General features: G+C 34.9%; 1 protein-coding gene across 3 annotated transcripts in view; it reads left to right on the forward strand.

The window, feature by feature from the left end:
• Nucleotides 1-17,787, forward strand: part of SEMA3D (semaphorin 3D) — a 198,770-nt gene that overhangs the window by 56,583 nt on the left and 124,400 nt on the right. For all 3 annotated transcript variants that reach the window (XM_086696799.1, XM_086696800.1, XM_086696798.1), the window contains one exon: nt 14,000-14,190. In XM_086696799.1, coding sequence (XP_086552925.1) covers nt 14,040-14,190 — 151 coding nt within the window. In that variant the 5' untranslated portion in view covers nt 14,000-14,039. The remainder of the gene's footprint in view (nt 1-13,999; nt 14,191-17,787) is intronic.

The raw sequence follows: 17,787 nt of genomic DNA on the forward strand, positions 1-17,787 counted from the left end.
AGTATAAAGGTGATAGTAAAGAAAGAATCACATTAAAATATCATTTTCTTGGGGCAGTTGGGTGGCTCAGTTCGTTGTGTCCATTTCTTGATTTTGGCTTAGGTTGTGATCTCACGGTTTGTGAGCTCAAGCTCCGCATTGGACTCCACACTCACAGTGCGGAATCTACTTGGAGTTCTCTCTCTGCCCCTACCTTGCTTATGCACTTGCTCACTCTCTCAAAATAAATAAACTTAAAAAAAAATTTTAAAGATAAAGTATTATTTTCTTATTATAAAAGTTTCTCCACTGAGACCATGGATGGGGGAGGGAGATGAAAGTTAGAATTTTCCAAATGGTTAACAAGCATTTGCTTACTTCCAATTCATAGGTACCAACAGGGTTCATTGACAGACCAGACTCAAGTGAGGGACTGGGACTATCTTAATCTGTTATAAAGAATAATTCTCATGGTTAATATTTACACATAGTGTGTGGATAGAGATTTTAATATATATTATTTCAAATTGAATAACATAACAAGGTGACATCATTTCCTACATTTCAAAGAAAATCTTGACCAGAAAGTGGTAAGACTGGAATTCATACCTAAGCTTACCTGACTCAAAACTTCAAACCCTTCACATTCCATGGCCTTTCTCTGCATAAAAGGGTTTTCTGTAACATTTTCAAGGAAGGTTAGAGAAAAAATGTGATTCTGAAAACTCTCAAAAAAACACATCCAGCAACCAAGAATCCAATAATGTTTCTGACTCACTCAGTCATTCCTCCTTTTTTTTTTTTTTTTTTTTTTTTTTGGATATGAATCTCTGTAGCAGCCATGGGTCATTCTAGTTTAGTCCAAAAGTTCCCATATGATTCTGGGATTCCTGACACTACCCAAGTTCTTTGAGTTTTCATGATATCACACACAGGGATGATATATAGAGATTTTAGCTTCTTATCACCATATGTCTTAGAAGTGGATTGATAAAGGAAAGAGGAGATTGACTGTTTCTTTCAATTGTTTAACAAATATGTACGTATCTCCTACTCTCTGTGAGGCACTGTGCTAGGCTTTGGGGATACAGTGGTGAATGTGATTGATGTCTTTGCCTTCATGTGACTTAGAAAAGTACACGTGTCCATAGATGGAAATTATACTTGCTCTGGAAGGTACAAATACAAATCTTGTCAGAGATGTAGAGAATGACCTAAATGTTGTTTGAAAAGGTTTTTAAACTGTGATTTTACTGTACTATAACATTTCAGTGTTTTGAATACTCTGAAAAAGTGCAGCAGTTATAATTAAGGCTATGTTCTTTCTGTATATAAACTCTTTTGGCTCTTACAATATCCAAATAAGCTTTTAGAGATAACTTTAGATTGGCTTACTGTCAAAACTGTTTGTAAATATTAATCTCACTTCTAAGACTTCCTCTATAGACTTTTTCTGCAAACATATTTGGTAACTCCAACTTGAATGTTCTCAAATAAAAATATTTCTTTTTTACTTTGCTTTATTTTTATTTTCTAACAATTTCCATATCCAATAAAGCAAGTAAGTGTGTTCTTTCAGATAGGATTTTGTTTTGGCAGTGCATATGACCCTACAAATTGGAAGCTTGGGGATCCTGGATGGCCAGGTTGGTTGAGCGTCCCATTTCGGCTCAGGTCATGATCTTGCGGTTTGTGAGTTCGAGCCCCATGTCAAGCTCTGTGCTAACAGCTCGGAGCCTGGAGCTTGCTTCGGATTCTGTGTCTCCCTCTCTCTCTGACCCTCCCCTGTTCACTCTATATCTCTCTCTCAAAATAAATAAACATTAATTTTTTTTTTAAACTTAAGAAAAAATGGAAGAGCTTTATGCTAACATTTTTTTGAGAGCTAGCTATATGCCCAACAAGGTACTAGTGCTTTTCTTACATTATCTCATTTTATTTTTGCAACAGTCATATTTGACAGGTACTGATAATCCAGTTATATAGATGAGGAAACTGGATTTAGAGAAATTGAGTGAATTCTCTTCGGGCATAAAGATGATAAATAGCAAAGCAGGGATTACAACCTAAACTATTGCACACCAACACCTGATTTCTTTCTCTGTGTCACCTCTGGTATACTCAAGAATTTCCTCTCATTTGCTGTAACACATGATAAAAATAAATGAGTTTAATTATCAAGCATTTTGAGAGATTACCTAAAGTGAATTGTGCATTTAAGTATCCACATTACAGTGCTAGTGTCATTTTTTAGTGAAACTTCAGTGGTCATGTAGGTATGACATTCTCTCTAGGAGAGAAATATGTAAGAAATGAAAGTGGAGAAATGTCCATCTACAGCTGTAGGCTTAAACTGAGGAATTCCTTGCTTACCCTAAATGAGGCAGAAAGGTTTGGGATGGCCATTTAAATCAGTTCTTCAGATACAGCTGAGGGTGTAAAGTTGAAATTAAACACGGCTCAGAAACTGGTTTTAAGTTTCTACAATGTTACATGTAAATTTAAAAAAAAGGACAGAAAAGAGACAGTGGTATTAGTAAATAAGAAACTGGATGGGATGATGCTGAGGTTGGAAGGGAAAACTGGAGAGCCAAATATATAGAACAGCCTTCAAAAATGTAATTAGGCAAAAAAAAAAAAAAACAAACAAAAAAAAAAAAAACGCAAAATATGTTTACACAAGAAAGACCAGAGGGTGTTTAGAAATTTGGGGCCACCTGATAAAGAAGTTGAAATTTATCAGTCTCAATATGGCAGCTCTCTGTTCATTCTTTTCTCAGACCTACTGCTCATGTACCGAATAATTGTATGTTACTTTTTAAATACAAATGTGTGTGAGTCCAGGAACTACTGTCTTCTATGTATTAAGAGAATACAGGTAACAAGAGATTAATTTAGCTTTACCCAGGGCTCTTTAACAAAGTTCACACTGCGTTTCTATACTGCATATCTAGTATATCTAACATTGTTTCTGAAGAAATTACAGAGTCATAACTTAAAAATATAATATCTTTGGGACACCTGGGTGATTTAGTCAGTTAAGCATCACACTCTTGGTTTTGGCTCATATTATGATCTCACAGTTTTGTGAGTTCCAGACCCACATCGGGCTCCATGCTGATAGTACGGAGACTGCTTGGGATTCTCTGTCGCCCTCTCTGCCCCTTCTGAATTCACACTGTCTCTGTGTCTAAATAAACAAATAAAAAGTAAAAAAAAAAAAAAAAAAAAAAAAGGATAATATCTTCATATGAAGATATATATAAAGAAAGTTAAAATTTGTATTAATTATAAAACAATATTAATCATTTTGCAGTAATGGTATTTGGTATTATATAATACATCATCATTTCTCTTTAGCTTTATTAGTTTCTAATTAACATGAGTTGATATATGCATTTTGAGGACAGTAAAGCTCATGATATAGAAATATTGAATACTTATACAAATATATATGGGGACAATTATTGAATATGGAAGACTTTTTAATATGTGCTTTTTTTCATGTTTATTTTTAAGAGAGAGGGAGAGAGAGAGAGAGAGACAGAGAGAGACAGAGCACGAGTGATGTGGGGTGCTGAGGGAGAGGGAGACACAGAATCCGAAAGCAGGGTACGGGTTCTGAGGTGTCAGCCCAGAACCTGATGTGGGGCTCAAACTCAGTCCGATGCTTAACCAGCTGAGCCACCCAGGTGCCCCAATATGTGCTTTTAATATTCCATCTTAGAGTTAGCAGATATATTAAAATGTTCTAAGAGGTTCAGTAACTCTGAATCTGTGGGAGAAACAACTTCAAATCTTTGGTATGCTATAAATACAGCAATTTTGAAAAGTGTTATAAAAAATGCTTGGCATGATTACAGATCTGGAATGATTTAAAATGTAACTCAAAGTTTTGTCTTTTTAATTTACCTAAACCTAATTGAGTATTAACATAATAACTAATTTTGTTGTGCTTTCAGTTAGGAGATATTGCTTTCCTGTTTTCTGGGTTATTGTAAACTAAAAATTATTTTTGAACTCCTGTTACATATCAGACAAAATTTTGCTATGTTATTGTATATAATCATAGAGTGTTAATAATGAAGTTGGATTCAGCATGTTTTATAAGCTGGTATGAATTTCAAAATTCACTTTCTAATAAAGTAACAATTTTAATGTAAGAAAAAAATACTTGTAAAAATATTTGGATAAAATACAGCTGCGTTTAATTGTGGTTATTTTTTGATGCAGAAAATAATTTAAATTAACTATTTAAAATAATTCTATATGTCAAAGAATGTCATAACTTACCAAATATAAAGGATCTAAACTTCTTAAGTGGCACATAATTAGGCAGAATAAATTGCTTAAAGAATATGAAAAACAATTAAGTTCATGAAAGGTCTTTATAGCCATTTTATTTATTTATTATTATTTATTTTTAATGTTTTATTTATTTTTGAGAGAGAGACGGAGACAGAGCACCATCATGGACAACAAGATACAGAGTGTTGCCTTCATCAGAAATATTCTATTAGATATTGCCAAACAGAGCCTGGGGTACATGCCAACAAGAATGGCCACTAGGTTAAGGGCACTTCTCCATCTCCAGATACGTATTGCCTAGACAATGTGGACCCCAGGGCAGGCTCTCCTTCCCACGCCCCACCCACCTTGTTGGCATTGTTGAAGGAGCTCTATGTGTATAGTAACTTGACCCTGCATCTGATCTTTGCTGAAGGGCCTTGGCCAGTGATGTACTGTCTTTTTGCCTCAGTTTCCTCATCTGCCAAGAGTGAAACTGTTGAGCGAAAATATCTGTATCATCTATATCTATATCTATATCTATATCTATATCTATATCTATATCTATATCTATCTATATGGATCAGAACAATCGCATATGAAGCATTTTAAAGCAAGATGAAATCCATGAACATATCATCATTAAACAATATAAACAATAATCATTAAAGAACTATTACCAAAAGTGCTTGACAGTTTTTTTTTTTTTTTTTTTTTTTGTTGAAAAGACTGCCTCATTGTTTGCATGGTCATCAGTGGTGCTGAATTCAATATGCAAAAAATAAGTAAAATAACATTAATTATATTAAAATTGTAAATTTTTTTTGTTTCAAGTTTTTATTTAAATTCTAATTAGTTAATACATAATATAATATTGGTTTCAAGATTAGAATTCAGTGATTCATTACTTGTAACAACAAGTGCTCATCACAAGTGCCCTCCTTAGTTCCCATCACCCACTTAGCCCAGTTGCCTCATGAAATTCCAAATATGATAAAATGTAAATCTAATATGAAGGCTGGGTTACTAAATTCTGCATATGACACCAAGTTTCCTTTCACACACTACCTATTTTTATTCTCAGGTAGTGCTGTTTATGAAGTGAATTATTTAAACTCTCCTCCTTATGCAGATGGAATGAATGCCTCATGGTGCTAGAAATGTTTATTTCCCTAAGGTGTTTCATTAAATAGTGATGAAACAAATAGTGTTAATGTGTTTAGTACATCTTTTTCCTTAAAAAAAAAAGGCTATAAAGGAGTCATTTAACTTATTTTACATGTCTTGATCTTAAAAGTACATGCATTCCTGGAGAATTAATGTGAATATGAAGTTCAAGGTCACATTTTTCCTGGTATATGCTTTTTTTTTTCCTACTTAAAAAGTTTGCTGTTAAATATTGGAATTAATGGTAGATTTGATTGGATTTCTTGGTCTGTTTATATAAGTGTTAGGAGTTTTACAGAGAATCCTTATATTTATTCAATATTATATGTCTTTAAACATTATTTAATTCATTTGGAAATATTTACTAGTTTCCAGTAGTTACATCCTTGAGATTCTAATTAACTGTCGTGTGAATCCATGTTTTAACTTAAACTTCCTGCAGGAAATCACTTAAATACTATTTGTTGTACATAAATGGTTTTGTATAAGGTTGATAATAAATTTTATCAGTCGGCAACTAATAACCTGTATGTATTGTTTTTAAGGATATGGTGAATTTCCTGTTTCATAGTCTTGGAAGGTATGCATTGAATAATAAAAAAATCTCTTTACGTTTTCTTCCTTTAACATAAGTAATTATTTCAATAAATATGTTTTTATCAGAACTTATGCATACGGAAATTGTAAAGAACAGGAGCACCGTACAGGTCAGGAAATAAAAAATTCTTAACTGCGCATTTGTCCATCATTCTTATGCTGGTACCACACTCTTCTCCTTATTCCTCTTTGCAGTGCTTCAGCCTTAGTATAAGTGCTGCTGAAGCAAGCACCGTAATAGTTTTTAATACAATAAAATACATATGTTGCTTTGAAAGACAAGTTTCTTAGTGCGCGGTTATTTAGAGAGATCGGGACACTAAATTAGTTTGTATACAGAATGTTTTGTACATTTTATCATTAAAGAGTCAGTTTAAGACCCCAATCCATTTGCTGCCCACATTAGCATAAATATTAGGTAAACATTATACAGTTTGGGAAAAATCTTTATTGAGTGTATAGCTCAATGTCCACATTAATACCTAGATGTATATTTCAAGAAAGGAAGTTAAAATTTTTAGATGTTTACCAAAGTAGCACTCAGTTTTGATAATAATGACATTCCTTAAAGGTAAAAGCAATAAAAGAAATTAGAATAACCTCTCAATAATAAACACATGGCTAATTCTTATTTTATTGTTTCAAGAGAATACAATTGTTTTGCCATCTCAATTTCAGTAATTCCTACTCTTCTTTATTTAACAGTCTATTTATAAAAAAAAAAGCCACTTTTTTTAAAACATGGGAGGCACATATCAGAATATTTGAGGTGGGGGTTATTAAAAAACAATCAGCCTAATTATACATTTTTATTTTGAGTACAAATGACAGACATTGAAATTTGCCAAGTAATCTGTAATTTCTATAAATATTTCTGTAGAATATATATAAATATTTTATAATCCTCAAAATGCATATCAGAATTCAAAAAGGTGAGAAATAAGATGATCTTGGTCACGAGAAGGTGCATCGATTAAAATACTCTCCAGATTGTAAGAGTTGGAAAGTGAAAATCGTAAGTCTTTGAATTGCAGGTTAATCAAATTTAAGATTATGCTGCTGGTGCTTTCTCTGACCCTGTGAAATGATAACTAACAGTGTGCTGCTTTGAGTAGCAAAATGGTGTAAGATTTAGGATAATGAAAATGATTAGCATAAAGTCATGTTACAGTAGTGTTTCATTATTATTAATTTTTTTTTGCAAATATGTTAATTATTTGAGCAGTTTGTACCTTGGGAACACTTGATTTCTTTAGGAGCTCTTAAGAGCATTGTTTTGTTGTTTCTGTTGTGTTCAGGAAAAAGTGCAACCCACTATATTCTAACAGGTTACACGTGTGCCTTCTGAAGTCTTACTATTATTTTCTATTGAACTGCATTCATTAGGGGTGATATCCTGAATAATTTGACCTGGCCATACATACAAGGCTATAAGGCATGGAAACCCAAGTAACGTTTAACAATGGTGCTTTGTTGAGCAGGTTTTTATACAGTATATTTTCAGTGTATTTTAGCAATGTAAACATTGTGGTTAAACCACTGCAAAATAAAAGTCACTGATGTAATGTATCTTTACTGGCAAAGAATTCAGCTGAACTTCACGGCTGATTACTGATGATATTCATACTTAGGCATATAGTGAAATATCACTGGCTATTATCATAAGGATGTTAGGAAGTAAATTAACATTTAACTAAATGTTCAATCTGCTCTTCATGATCTCTGAAAAATCAAATGGTCTCTCAGACTCCATGGGATTATATTAATTGTTGAGGAATTCATGACATCTTAAAACAATGAAGTCCATTAATGGAGAGTTAAAATTTTTCAACCAAATATCGTTGCCCTATAAATTCTCCTCACTGGAGATAGTTCTGTACACTTGAGAAGTGACTGCATACCCCTGCCTGCGCTGAGCAGCAGGATATTAGATATATTAGAAAATACAAAGAAAAATGTAGAAAGGATGACATAAAATACATGTACATGAACGCATTCCAAGCTCCATTCTGGTGGATCTTCCTACATCCTGTTGCATTCTGCCTTGTTATCACCATCTGCTTTGTTCCACTTGATCCATGGAACATAAGATAGCCCTCTGCAAACAGAATTCTTCTCTTTGCTTGCCTGTGTTGTTTCTTTGATTCTCAAGTTTCTTCTATAACTTCCGTTTGGTTTCTTGTCCGTATATGTATCATGAAGTTATGTTACTAATAATTTATCAGTTTTGTGTACCCTACAGAAAATCCATCTAATCAGACAATAAGTCAAAAATATGAGCTAAAACTAAGCCAGAGTTAGTTTATACAGATAATACTATTAATTTGGGTGTAGTCATAATTCCTAGTGTCTCCTGAATGAGTAAAAATATTCCCAAGTGACCTTACGTGTACCACAAAGGTATGAGCAACAAACAGCTCTTTATAAATTCAGCATCAAAGATTATTTTCCTCCTTTCCCCAATGTGTGCACATGAGCACGTGCATGCGCGCGCACACACACACACACACACACACACACACACACACACACCCGAGGAAAAAATCCTAAATGTAAGTGTTTAAGGTTTTATGTGTTAAGACTTGTGTATTTTAATTCTTGTCCTATGCATAGGATATATTTTTCACCATAATTACATTATCTTAATGATATTTGGAACAAATAAGTATAGATAAATAAGTCAAATCAATGAAGTTCACATATAAAATTGCATATCCTTTGCTTCTCAAATAATATTTTGATGAGTTACTACCCATCCAATAAGTCCTGGACTCTGTATTCCTTTGGGAAATGGCACAAGGCCTTCCTGACTGTTAGATTATGCATTTGGATCTCTGATTTAGCGGAACAGTGTGTAAAACTCTTTCATAATCAGAGCACTCTCTATTGGCTCCACATCTGAAGATCCCCAAGAGTGCTGTTTGTTCCAGTGAACATCTGGAATAGATTACATGCAGTTAATTGGCTCCAGGTCGAGCTTGTTACAGACAGTAGCATGCAGTATAACCTATGCAATTCACTAAATCCACCCACTTTAGGTTAAATCACACCTACTTCTCTCTATAATTCCTCCCAGATGCAGGACACACACACGTGTCATACATAACACACACACACACACACACACACACACACACACACACACACACACATCCACATCCATTGGAAGGAAGATGGCAAAGTATCATATTAGTGGAGAGGTTTTGGCTATATATTTAACCCATAAATTACCTCAATTAAAAGATTAACTATTGAATTCAGAGGATTGTTGGGAAGGAAAACAGTGAATCAGGAACAGCAGATTATAGAGAGTGACTGTTTTATAGTAAGAAAATATTTAAAGTCAAGAAGTTCCAGCAGTTTCAGGACTTTTGTTTTATTTTGTCCCTCACCCTTAGCATATGTTTCAGCACGTGTGTGCACTTATCAGACTGTCATAGTAGCAAGGAAAACAGAACTTTTATTTTTAACTTATTTAACAGTATTAATGAGTTGGGTTACAAGGAACAGTATGACTACTGTTCATTGAAAGCCAAAACATCAATCTTCTTAACTTATAGTGGTAGAGGCACAGGGCATGTCTTAGCGATTAATGATCAGTTGGAGGAGGAGATATCTCAATACATACCCAAGGGCCATTAACCCCAACTGGTCGTTAATTCCCAAGAAAGGTCCTGTACTGAGGTCGTTATTGCTAATAAAATGCACACATGGAAAGTTCCCTCTCTTTTGCCTGTGTACATAAACATACGTTCACATTACATGCATTGTTGCATTTCGTGAAAAAAAAAAAGTAGTATTTTACATGTCCAGAAGTTCAGAAAAACTAAGCCTAATGAAAAATTTAATGTACTTAAACTCTGCATTCAATTTGCCTTTCATTTTGGTGAGGGGCAAGGGTAGGTGAAATAATACGTGTTTGTAGATCAAGGCTGTGGATCTTCTTCGATCAGAGACCCATATTTTGCTGACATGTAGATCTAGGGAAAAATGGAAGCAACAGGCAAATGGGATTAGAGTTGCTGATGAGTATGGATGGAATCAGCACATAAGATCTAACCTCAAAGGCAGTGTGGAGTAATGGCACTGTTTGAGTCATAATATATTAGGTACCAGAACAGGCATGAGGCACATTTCGCAGTTAGGTCAAGTTCTTATTTGGTGTCCTTTGTCTTCCACCTCTCTGGATTATGCTACTCTGTCCCTCTTTTCTCCTCATAGCAATCTAATCAAGACTATAATGCTTCAGGTTTTTCAAGAGCCCTTAAGGAAATATCACTGTCTTCCGAAACTAGTTCTTTTTGCTTTCCATTCTTTCACTGTCTGCCATGAAACTATCCTTGTCTTGCTTAAATCTGTATGATACACGTTTGAGCTATCTTCCATAGCATCCCATAACTATCTTAATTTTAGAAATTATTTCATGGTGCTTCCATTATTTGTATATAATCAATCACTCCTTTCAGAAAATAATCTTATTTTTTTTCCTCATCTATAAAGGGTTAACAAACGGTTGGGGACCAGCTATGATGTTAATGACTGTTACGTGTATATTCTTGTACATATGTTCTTATTTGCAAAAACGTAGTAAGTTTTTAAGGAGATCCTGTAAGTCAGTGGGTGTATCTGTTTTTTACTGGGATAAGTGACAAATTGAAAGGTTGCAAGTCATTTCTTAAGAGACTGAGTAACTTAAAACTCACATGATTTTTTTTTAATTTTTTTTTCAAAGTTTATTTATTTTTGGGACAGAGAGAGACAGAGCATGAACGGGGGAGGGGCAGAGAGAGAGGGAGACACAGAATCGGAAACAGGCTCCAGGCTCCGAGCCATCAGCCCAGAGCCTGACGCGGAGCGCGAGATCGTGACCTGGCTGAAGTCGGACGCTTAACCGACTGCGCCACCCAGGCGCCCCTAAAACTCACATGATTTAAAACTAATTGTGATAAACTTTTCTGTAGACCAGCTAAAGTGACTGTTTTGTGGCCGTAATTTCTTTATTTTTGAAGAATTTACTTTAAATAGTAATACAGTTCTTTATTTTTGAAGAATTTATTTTAAATACATTATTTTGGGGCACCTGGGTAGCTCAGTTGGTTGGGTGTCCAACTTCGGCTCAGGTCATGATCTCATGGTTTGTGGGTTCGAGCCCCGCGTCAGGCTTTGTGCAGACAGCTCAGAGCCTGGAGCCTGCTTCGGATTCTGTGTCTCCCTCTCTCTCTCTACCCTACTCAACTCACACTCTGTCTCTGTCTCTCTCTCTCTCTCAAAAATAAATAAACATTAAAAAAATTTAAATACATTATTTAAAGAAGGATTTACTGGTGTTTAAAATACGCATTAATAAAGTTTTAAAAACTAAAATTTTCATAAAGGGCTACTGTTGGCATAGATCTTTTTGGTCAGAAGGACATTCCTGTTTTCTCTCAAATTAAGTGAAACCATCAAGAAATGCCAAGTAACTGTGAATAAAATATGTAATATGTGGCATATTTAGTACAATATTCTTTTTCTTTAATTTTTTAATATTTATTTTTGAAAGAGAGGGAGACAGAGTGTGAGCAGGGGAGATGTAGAGAGGGGGAGACACAGAATCTAAAGCAGGCTCTAGGCACCGGGCTGTCACACAGAGCTTGACGTGGGGCTTGAACTCAACGGGCAGTGAGATCATGACCTGATCTGAAGTCAGACGCTCAACGACTGAGCCACCCAGGAGCCCCTTAGTACAATATTCTTAAATGAGTATCTAAATTACCTTGGTTATTCACATATGTGGTAATCTTCTAAATAAAAGAATTAAATATGTGCAGATTACACATAAGACAGAACAGTTAGGTATTTCTTACAGGTATCTTTGAAAGTAATTAAAATACTTTAAAAAGTATAATTTATTAAGCATTTATGTTCAACATTTCATGAAGAAACAACATAAAACTTGTAGTCTATTTCCTTAAAATATTTGTCATGTATAACAATGAATCAATACATCCCTAAATTTTATTTTACTTCACTTTCCCAGATTGATCTTAACTTGTGAGATTCAAGGTAACTAGATCCTTGATATTCAGAGGCATTTACTTAAGAGTTGTTCTTTCATAAGAAAGTTCACTCATATTAGACCTTGTCTTAAAACTAAAGCATATACATAGAACATTTTGATATTCAATAATTAGAAAACTACTTAAAGTATACTTTTTTTTATAAAGGATACTTTATACTACAGCAATTACTAATGAAGTATAGAAATTTTTTGGACAAAAGGTAAAGCAGGTACCACATCTGGAATCTTCCCCGGAAGTAGGCATAGCGAGATTCTCTCTGTGGGCTGTTTCTCAGAAAGACAGCAGTAACTTTGTGGAGAAAGAAGAGAAGTTGAAGACTGCAAGAGTTGATCCCTTGATTCCACCACTTTGCAAAACACCCAAAGAGTGGGTTAAGAGTCCAACTCTAGCCAAGGTCCTGGCCAAATATTTTAATTCACTTCTTATGTGACCATGTGATCTTGGGAGATCCATTTAACTGTATACCTCAGTTTCCTCATCTGTGAAATGAGGTAAATAATTATGTATCCTTTAAGGCTGTCAGTGGCATTAGTAAAAGGTAGACTGAGACATACTAAAATTTTAAGTTCATTTGAGCAAAAATTGATTCCAGCCCTGTAGTGCCCAACCGGAAGTGGTTAGGAGCACGTTGCCTCTGGGAGCCAGAGTAAAGACTTGGGCAGAGAAAGTGCCAAAGCAGAGAAAAAATTGGCTACAGCCTGCGGCCTAGTTGGTTCTTTGTGATTGGTTGTCCCTCGTGTTTTGATTTTGTAACTTTGATTTTGTAACTTTCGATTTTGTAACTTTGATTTTGTAGACTTACATCTCAGCTTGCTTAGGAGGCCACCACTGCATTAGAGTCACCCCAGTCTCACGGCCTCCTTGTTTAGTTCATTTAACAGGATTAAGTTATTTCAGTTATGGAAAGCATTTTAAAGGAAGTATCTGGTACCTATAAATATTCAATCAATATTATTTGTCATTATTATTATCAGGCTTAGTTTGAAATGTGTGTTTTAATTTATTTCAGGTCTTAAGAAAGACAAGCAAGGCAGCTTATTTATGGCAACCTAGTTGATCACAACTTCCTCTCTTTTATAAAGCCTTTTATATTACATTTTGTTTTTCTTTTCATTACTGCCGTGTGTGGAATAGTATATAGAGTGCAGGTTAAATCACATTATCCCAGGCCTAAAATTGGTGGCGGTGGCTCTGACCTAATCATTGCCAATTTTTCCAATTTTAGGCAGACTTTTAAACTATCTTTATGTCACAGGGCACCTAATTGACTCAGTCAGTTAAACCTCCAGCTCTTGATTTTGGCCCAGGTGACGATCTCATGGTTTCTGAGATCGAGCCCCAGGTCTGCACTGTTAGCACAGGGCCTGCTTGAGATTCTCTTTCTCTCTCTCTGTCTTCCCTTCTATCCCTCCTCATGGTCTCTCTCTTTCAAAATAAATAAATAAACTTAAAAAAAATCTTTATGTCAGAAACAAGAGAAGAACTCCCTGAACATGACAGCTTTTATTTGTTTTTGCTTAGGGATCTTTCTCCTTGGGGATGATATAGGGAAAGAATAGGCTTCTACCTGTATTCTTATTTGAGTAAAGAACTCATGAAGTTAGAAAGAGTTGGTTCCTCTTGCATTTGTGTTAAAAACAAAACAAAACTTTGTTACAGAAGGGAAGCTTATTATCATAAATAGTTGAAACTTTAGTATGCATTCTCCTCTGCATCTGAGTAAAGGCAGACCTGAATTTTATCAATCAGTTCTGATTCATTTCCCTTGTAACAATTTGGAAAATCAAAACAGGGGAGAAGGTGCAATTATTATTTTTAAAATCTATACACATTCAGAAAATTATAATTTAGAAAGTCTAGGAAAATCAGCAAACTGCTTTATTAATGATTCTTTTCTTATTTTTTAGATTGAATTTTCACTGTTTGAAAGAGGACATTGTTTTCATCATGAATGCTACTAAAAATGAGAGACCAAAGTCCAGAAGCCACAATTTTCACCTTTTTCATGCCTTGATGATGCTAAGCATGACCATGCTGTTTCTTCCTGTCATTGGAACTGCTAAGCAAAATATTCCACGACTCAAGCTGACTTACAAAGGTAAGTCTGTAAATGTTTTTCAGATTGTCTTTTGGATGACTGTATTTCTTTTCTTTAGAAATGCGTACTGACTTCAGTGAAATGTTTATAGTATTGGCATCAGTTAATAAAAATATTATAGAATACAATGCCCAATTATCATTTTTGTGAGGGAAATGGTGCCTGGGTTATTCGTGTACCCTTTTCAGCTCATTATTTACAATGATCAGCTACTGATTAACATGATTTGGTGATTTGGTTTATAGGTTATAATCAGATTTGTATTAAAACAAATCAGTCCCTAAAAATAGAAAAAACATAATTTCATATAGCTCATATGGATTAGTTCATCCCTAGTTAGAGGGGATTTATTTTTAAACACAGTAAGATATCTTCAAAAAATTAATACACTAACCTACCATTAAGATCTCAAACATATACATGTTTATTCTTTTAAAAAGACCATGTGGAAGGCTTGAAATACAGAAATGAAAATCTCTTTAAGAAATGAAATATGCTAATTGTTTTTAAATGTTTAAATTAACATAAAAGCAAAGTTTATATGAGTTATATTTAGTCATCTTACATGTGTGTATGTTTATGTGTATAGATAGATAGACAGGGACTATGCCAAGTTTTATTCTTAAAAATGTATTTCTTTTGTTTTCTCTTCTTGCTTCTTTAATACTTTAAGTGATGAGAAGGATGTAGGGACTTATACTCCTTTATACCAAACTTGGTAGGTAAAACTTATGCCTGCAGTTTTAATAGCTGTTTAAAACAACTTACTGAGTTCAAATTGAATATCAATAATAAAACCTAACTTCATGTCAAATATAAGTGGAAGTGGAATTGGCATTATACCCATTACACATTTCATACGTGGGTATCTGTCTGGAATTTATATCTCCTAAGTTAAAGAGTTAAGGCAACATATTATTTTCGAGTTCTAATATTTTTCTAGAATTTTTTAAGCTGTTTAAAAAAAGCACACAAGAAAACAAAAAAACAAACCCAGAAAATTGCCTCTGTGTGGTTGAGGGCAGGATTAACTGGGAAGAGATATGGAAAGAAATGTTTTGGAATTATGGAAGAGTTCTCTATCCTGATAAGGGATGTGATTCCCCAAGTATATGGATTTTCCACAACCCATTGTATGCACAAGTCAGAGTCGTTCATTTGCCTGTATTCAGAATTAATCTTAAGAAAAGAACAGAAAACAAATATGAAAGTCCAAACAATTAAAAAAAAAAGATACAGAAAGTTTGAAAATAAAGAGGTTGAAGGGGAAAAAGGAAAAGGAAACTCTGGTTCCTATGATAGAGTGAATAACACTAGAAGATTGCATTGATATGTGTGAACAACACAAAATAAATCAGACTTGCAAAGAAACAGAGAGCAAAGCATTGGTATAAACGCGGTGTGATGTCATTTCATCCTTAGCACCGGCTGTTATGGTGAGGATCGTTATCATCCCCTTCCTACATATATGGGTATGCTGAGATACCAAGAAACTGAGAAACTTGCCAAGGTTTCAGATTGGGTCGTGGCTCAGCTCCTGAGTCAGCCTCGTGCTGCATAGACACTAACTGCCTGATCCTATTTCTTAGTTCCTGGTCATTAGTGGTTCTTCCCTGAGGCACTCACCCATCAGAGTGAGCTTTAACATTTACAGAGGCAGCATGCTGATGTTTGGCTGGCTATATGATTTTCAGTTGTCAAAATTAAACAGAGTTGAAGAAGGCCACATGCTCTATTTAAGATGACATCGTGGCCCAAAGAGACCTACACACTTGTGAGATGTTATGCCTTTTGATAAATATATGGAAAAAAATATATATCGTCATCGTGATCATTTGGGTTCATAATGATAGTTCCATACAAATGGTTATAAAATATGAACTCAAATGTGATAAGTTGATTATTTGAAACTAGCAAATTAGCGCCTAAAAATAGAAAAATATTATTAATTAATTCCATATAGCTGCTACTAATTAGTTTATCCCTAGTTTGAGGGTTTTGTTTTGTTTTGTTTGTTTTTGTATGCACATGTTTTTGGACTTGGAATCAATCCTGTGAGTTCAAAGTCTTGTTTACTTATCTCTGTATAGACTGTCACTCCTCTCAGTGCCTAGTGCTTATTTATATAAAAGCAGAACTGGTGTAAGTGTTGGATTAAATGCAGTAAGAATTACTCTTTTGATGGTTCTTCTATTAAGTATACTTTCCAAGTGTTATGTTTTTTAGATTTTTGTTTACATTTGGGTAATTGACATGTCGCAGCCTGGTAAGCAGCAACAAAGATTGAATGCAGGATGAGAATTATGGAAACCTCCTCCCAACCCACCCTCCAAAGATACACACACACACACACACACACACACACACACACACACACACACCTCTGCTAGCTCCCCATAGCTACTATTAGCCTTTTGTTTCCAGATTGTATGCTAATAATTGAGTGGTCATCTTTACTAGGAGAATTATTCACAACCCTAACAGAGCACTCCTCTTCACACTTTAAAGAATAGGTTGGGGCGCCTGGGTGGCTCAGGCGGTTAAGCATCTGATTTTGACTCAGGTCTTGATCTCGCGGTCCATGAACTTGAGCCCCGCGTCAGGCTCTGTGCTGACAGCTCAGAGCCTGGGGCCTGCTTTGGATTCTGTGTCTCCCTCTCCTTGCATCTCCTCTGCTCACACTCTGTTTCTCCCCCCGCCCTCAAAAATAAACACTAAAAAATAAAAAAATAAAAGAATATCTCATCTCTTTGGAAATCATCTATTCAGCACTATGAATGTGCACATCCACTTCCAAGAATGTGAACCACTTCCATGTCCACCTTTTCGCCACCATATCTGAGAGTTGAGAAGGAAAATAGTTCAAATCCTGATATTTTTAAGTGAGCTGTTCCAAAATAAACAGCTATGATGTAAAAATTCCTGCTAATTTGGGGTTATGGTGAGGCAGATTGCCTGTACACAACATTCCTACTTCTGAGATAACGATCATAGCTCTCTCTTGGCATTTTCCTTCTCTTTTGATTCTAACTAATTGAGATCAGCTAATACCACCCATTGCTTAGATAGTTTGGGGAGCGTCTAAAAGTTTGTGCTTTGGGCATTAAAACACTGCCACAATGTGAGGTTGGAAACATCAGCTGAAGTGAAAAAATAATTTTGTTTTCAAAAATATTTAATTTTTCTGGTCACAAACTCCACTTTGTTTTCTTTGCTTTCCATGGTTCATGCTTCCTTACATGCTGACCAGGGATGCAGACAGTATCAGTAGCATTAGCTACTTTGAGCAGCTGCAAGGTTATTTTGAGGGATTTCTTAAAGGCCAACAGAAAATATAATAACCATTTTATCCGAAGAATGCTCTTTGATAAAGACTTAACTTTGAACTTCTGAATCCACAGGAGCTTGTTTGGTTCCATTGTTTTGTAAAGAGATTTCCCTTCAGTTGCATATTTTGAATTCTTGCACATGTATGCATCCTAAATCTATTTCTTGAGTAGCAGGTAAGGAAACTTGGAGATCAGGATGCTGTATGTATCTGGAATTCATGTTATAAGGTTATGATATACATTTTGCCCTATAGGTTGGACTTCTCTC

This window comes from Puma concolor, chromosome A2 (assembly GCF_028749965.1).
Source record: "Puma concolor isolate L17-30 chromosome A2, mPumCon1.1.hap2, whole genome shotgun sequence".
Lineage (NCBI taxonomy): Eukaryota > Metazoa > Chordata > Mammalia > Carnivora > Felidae > Puma > Puma concolor.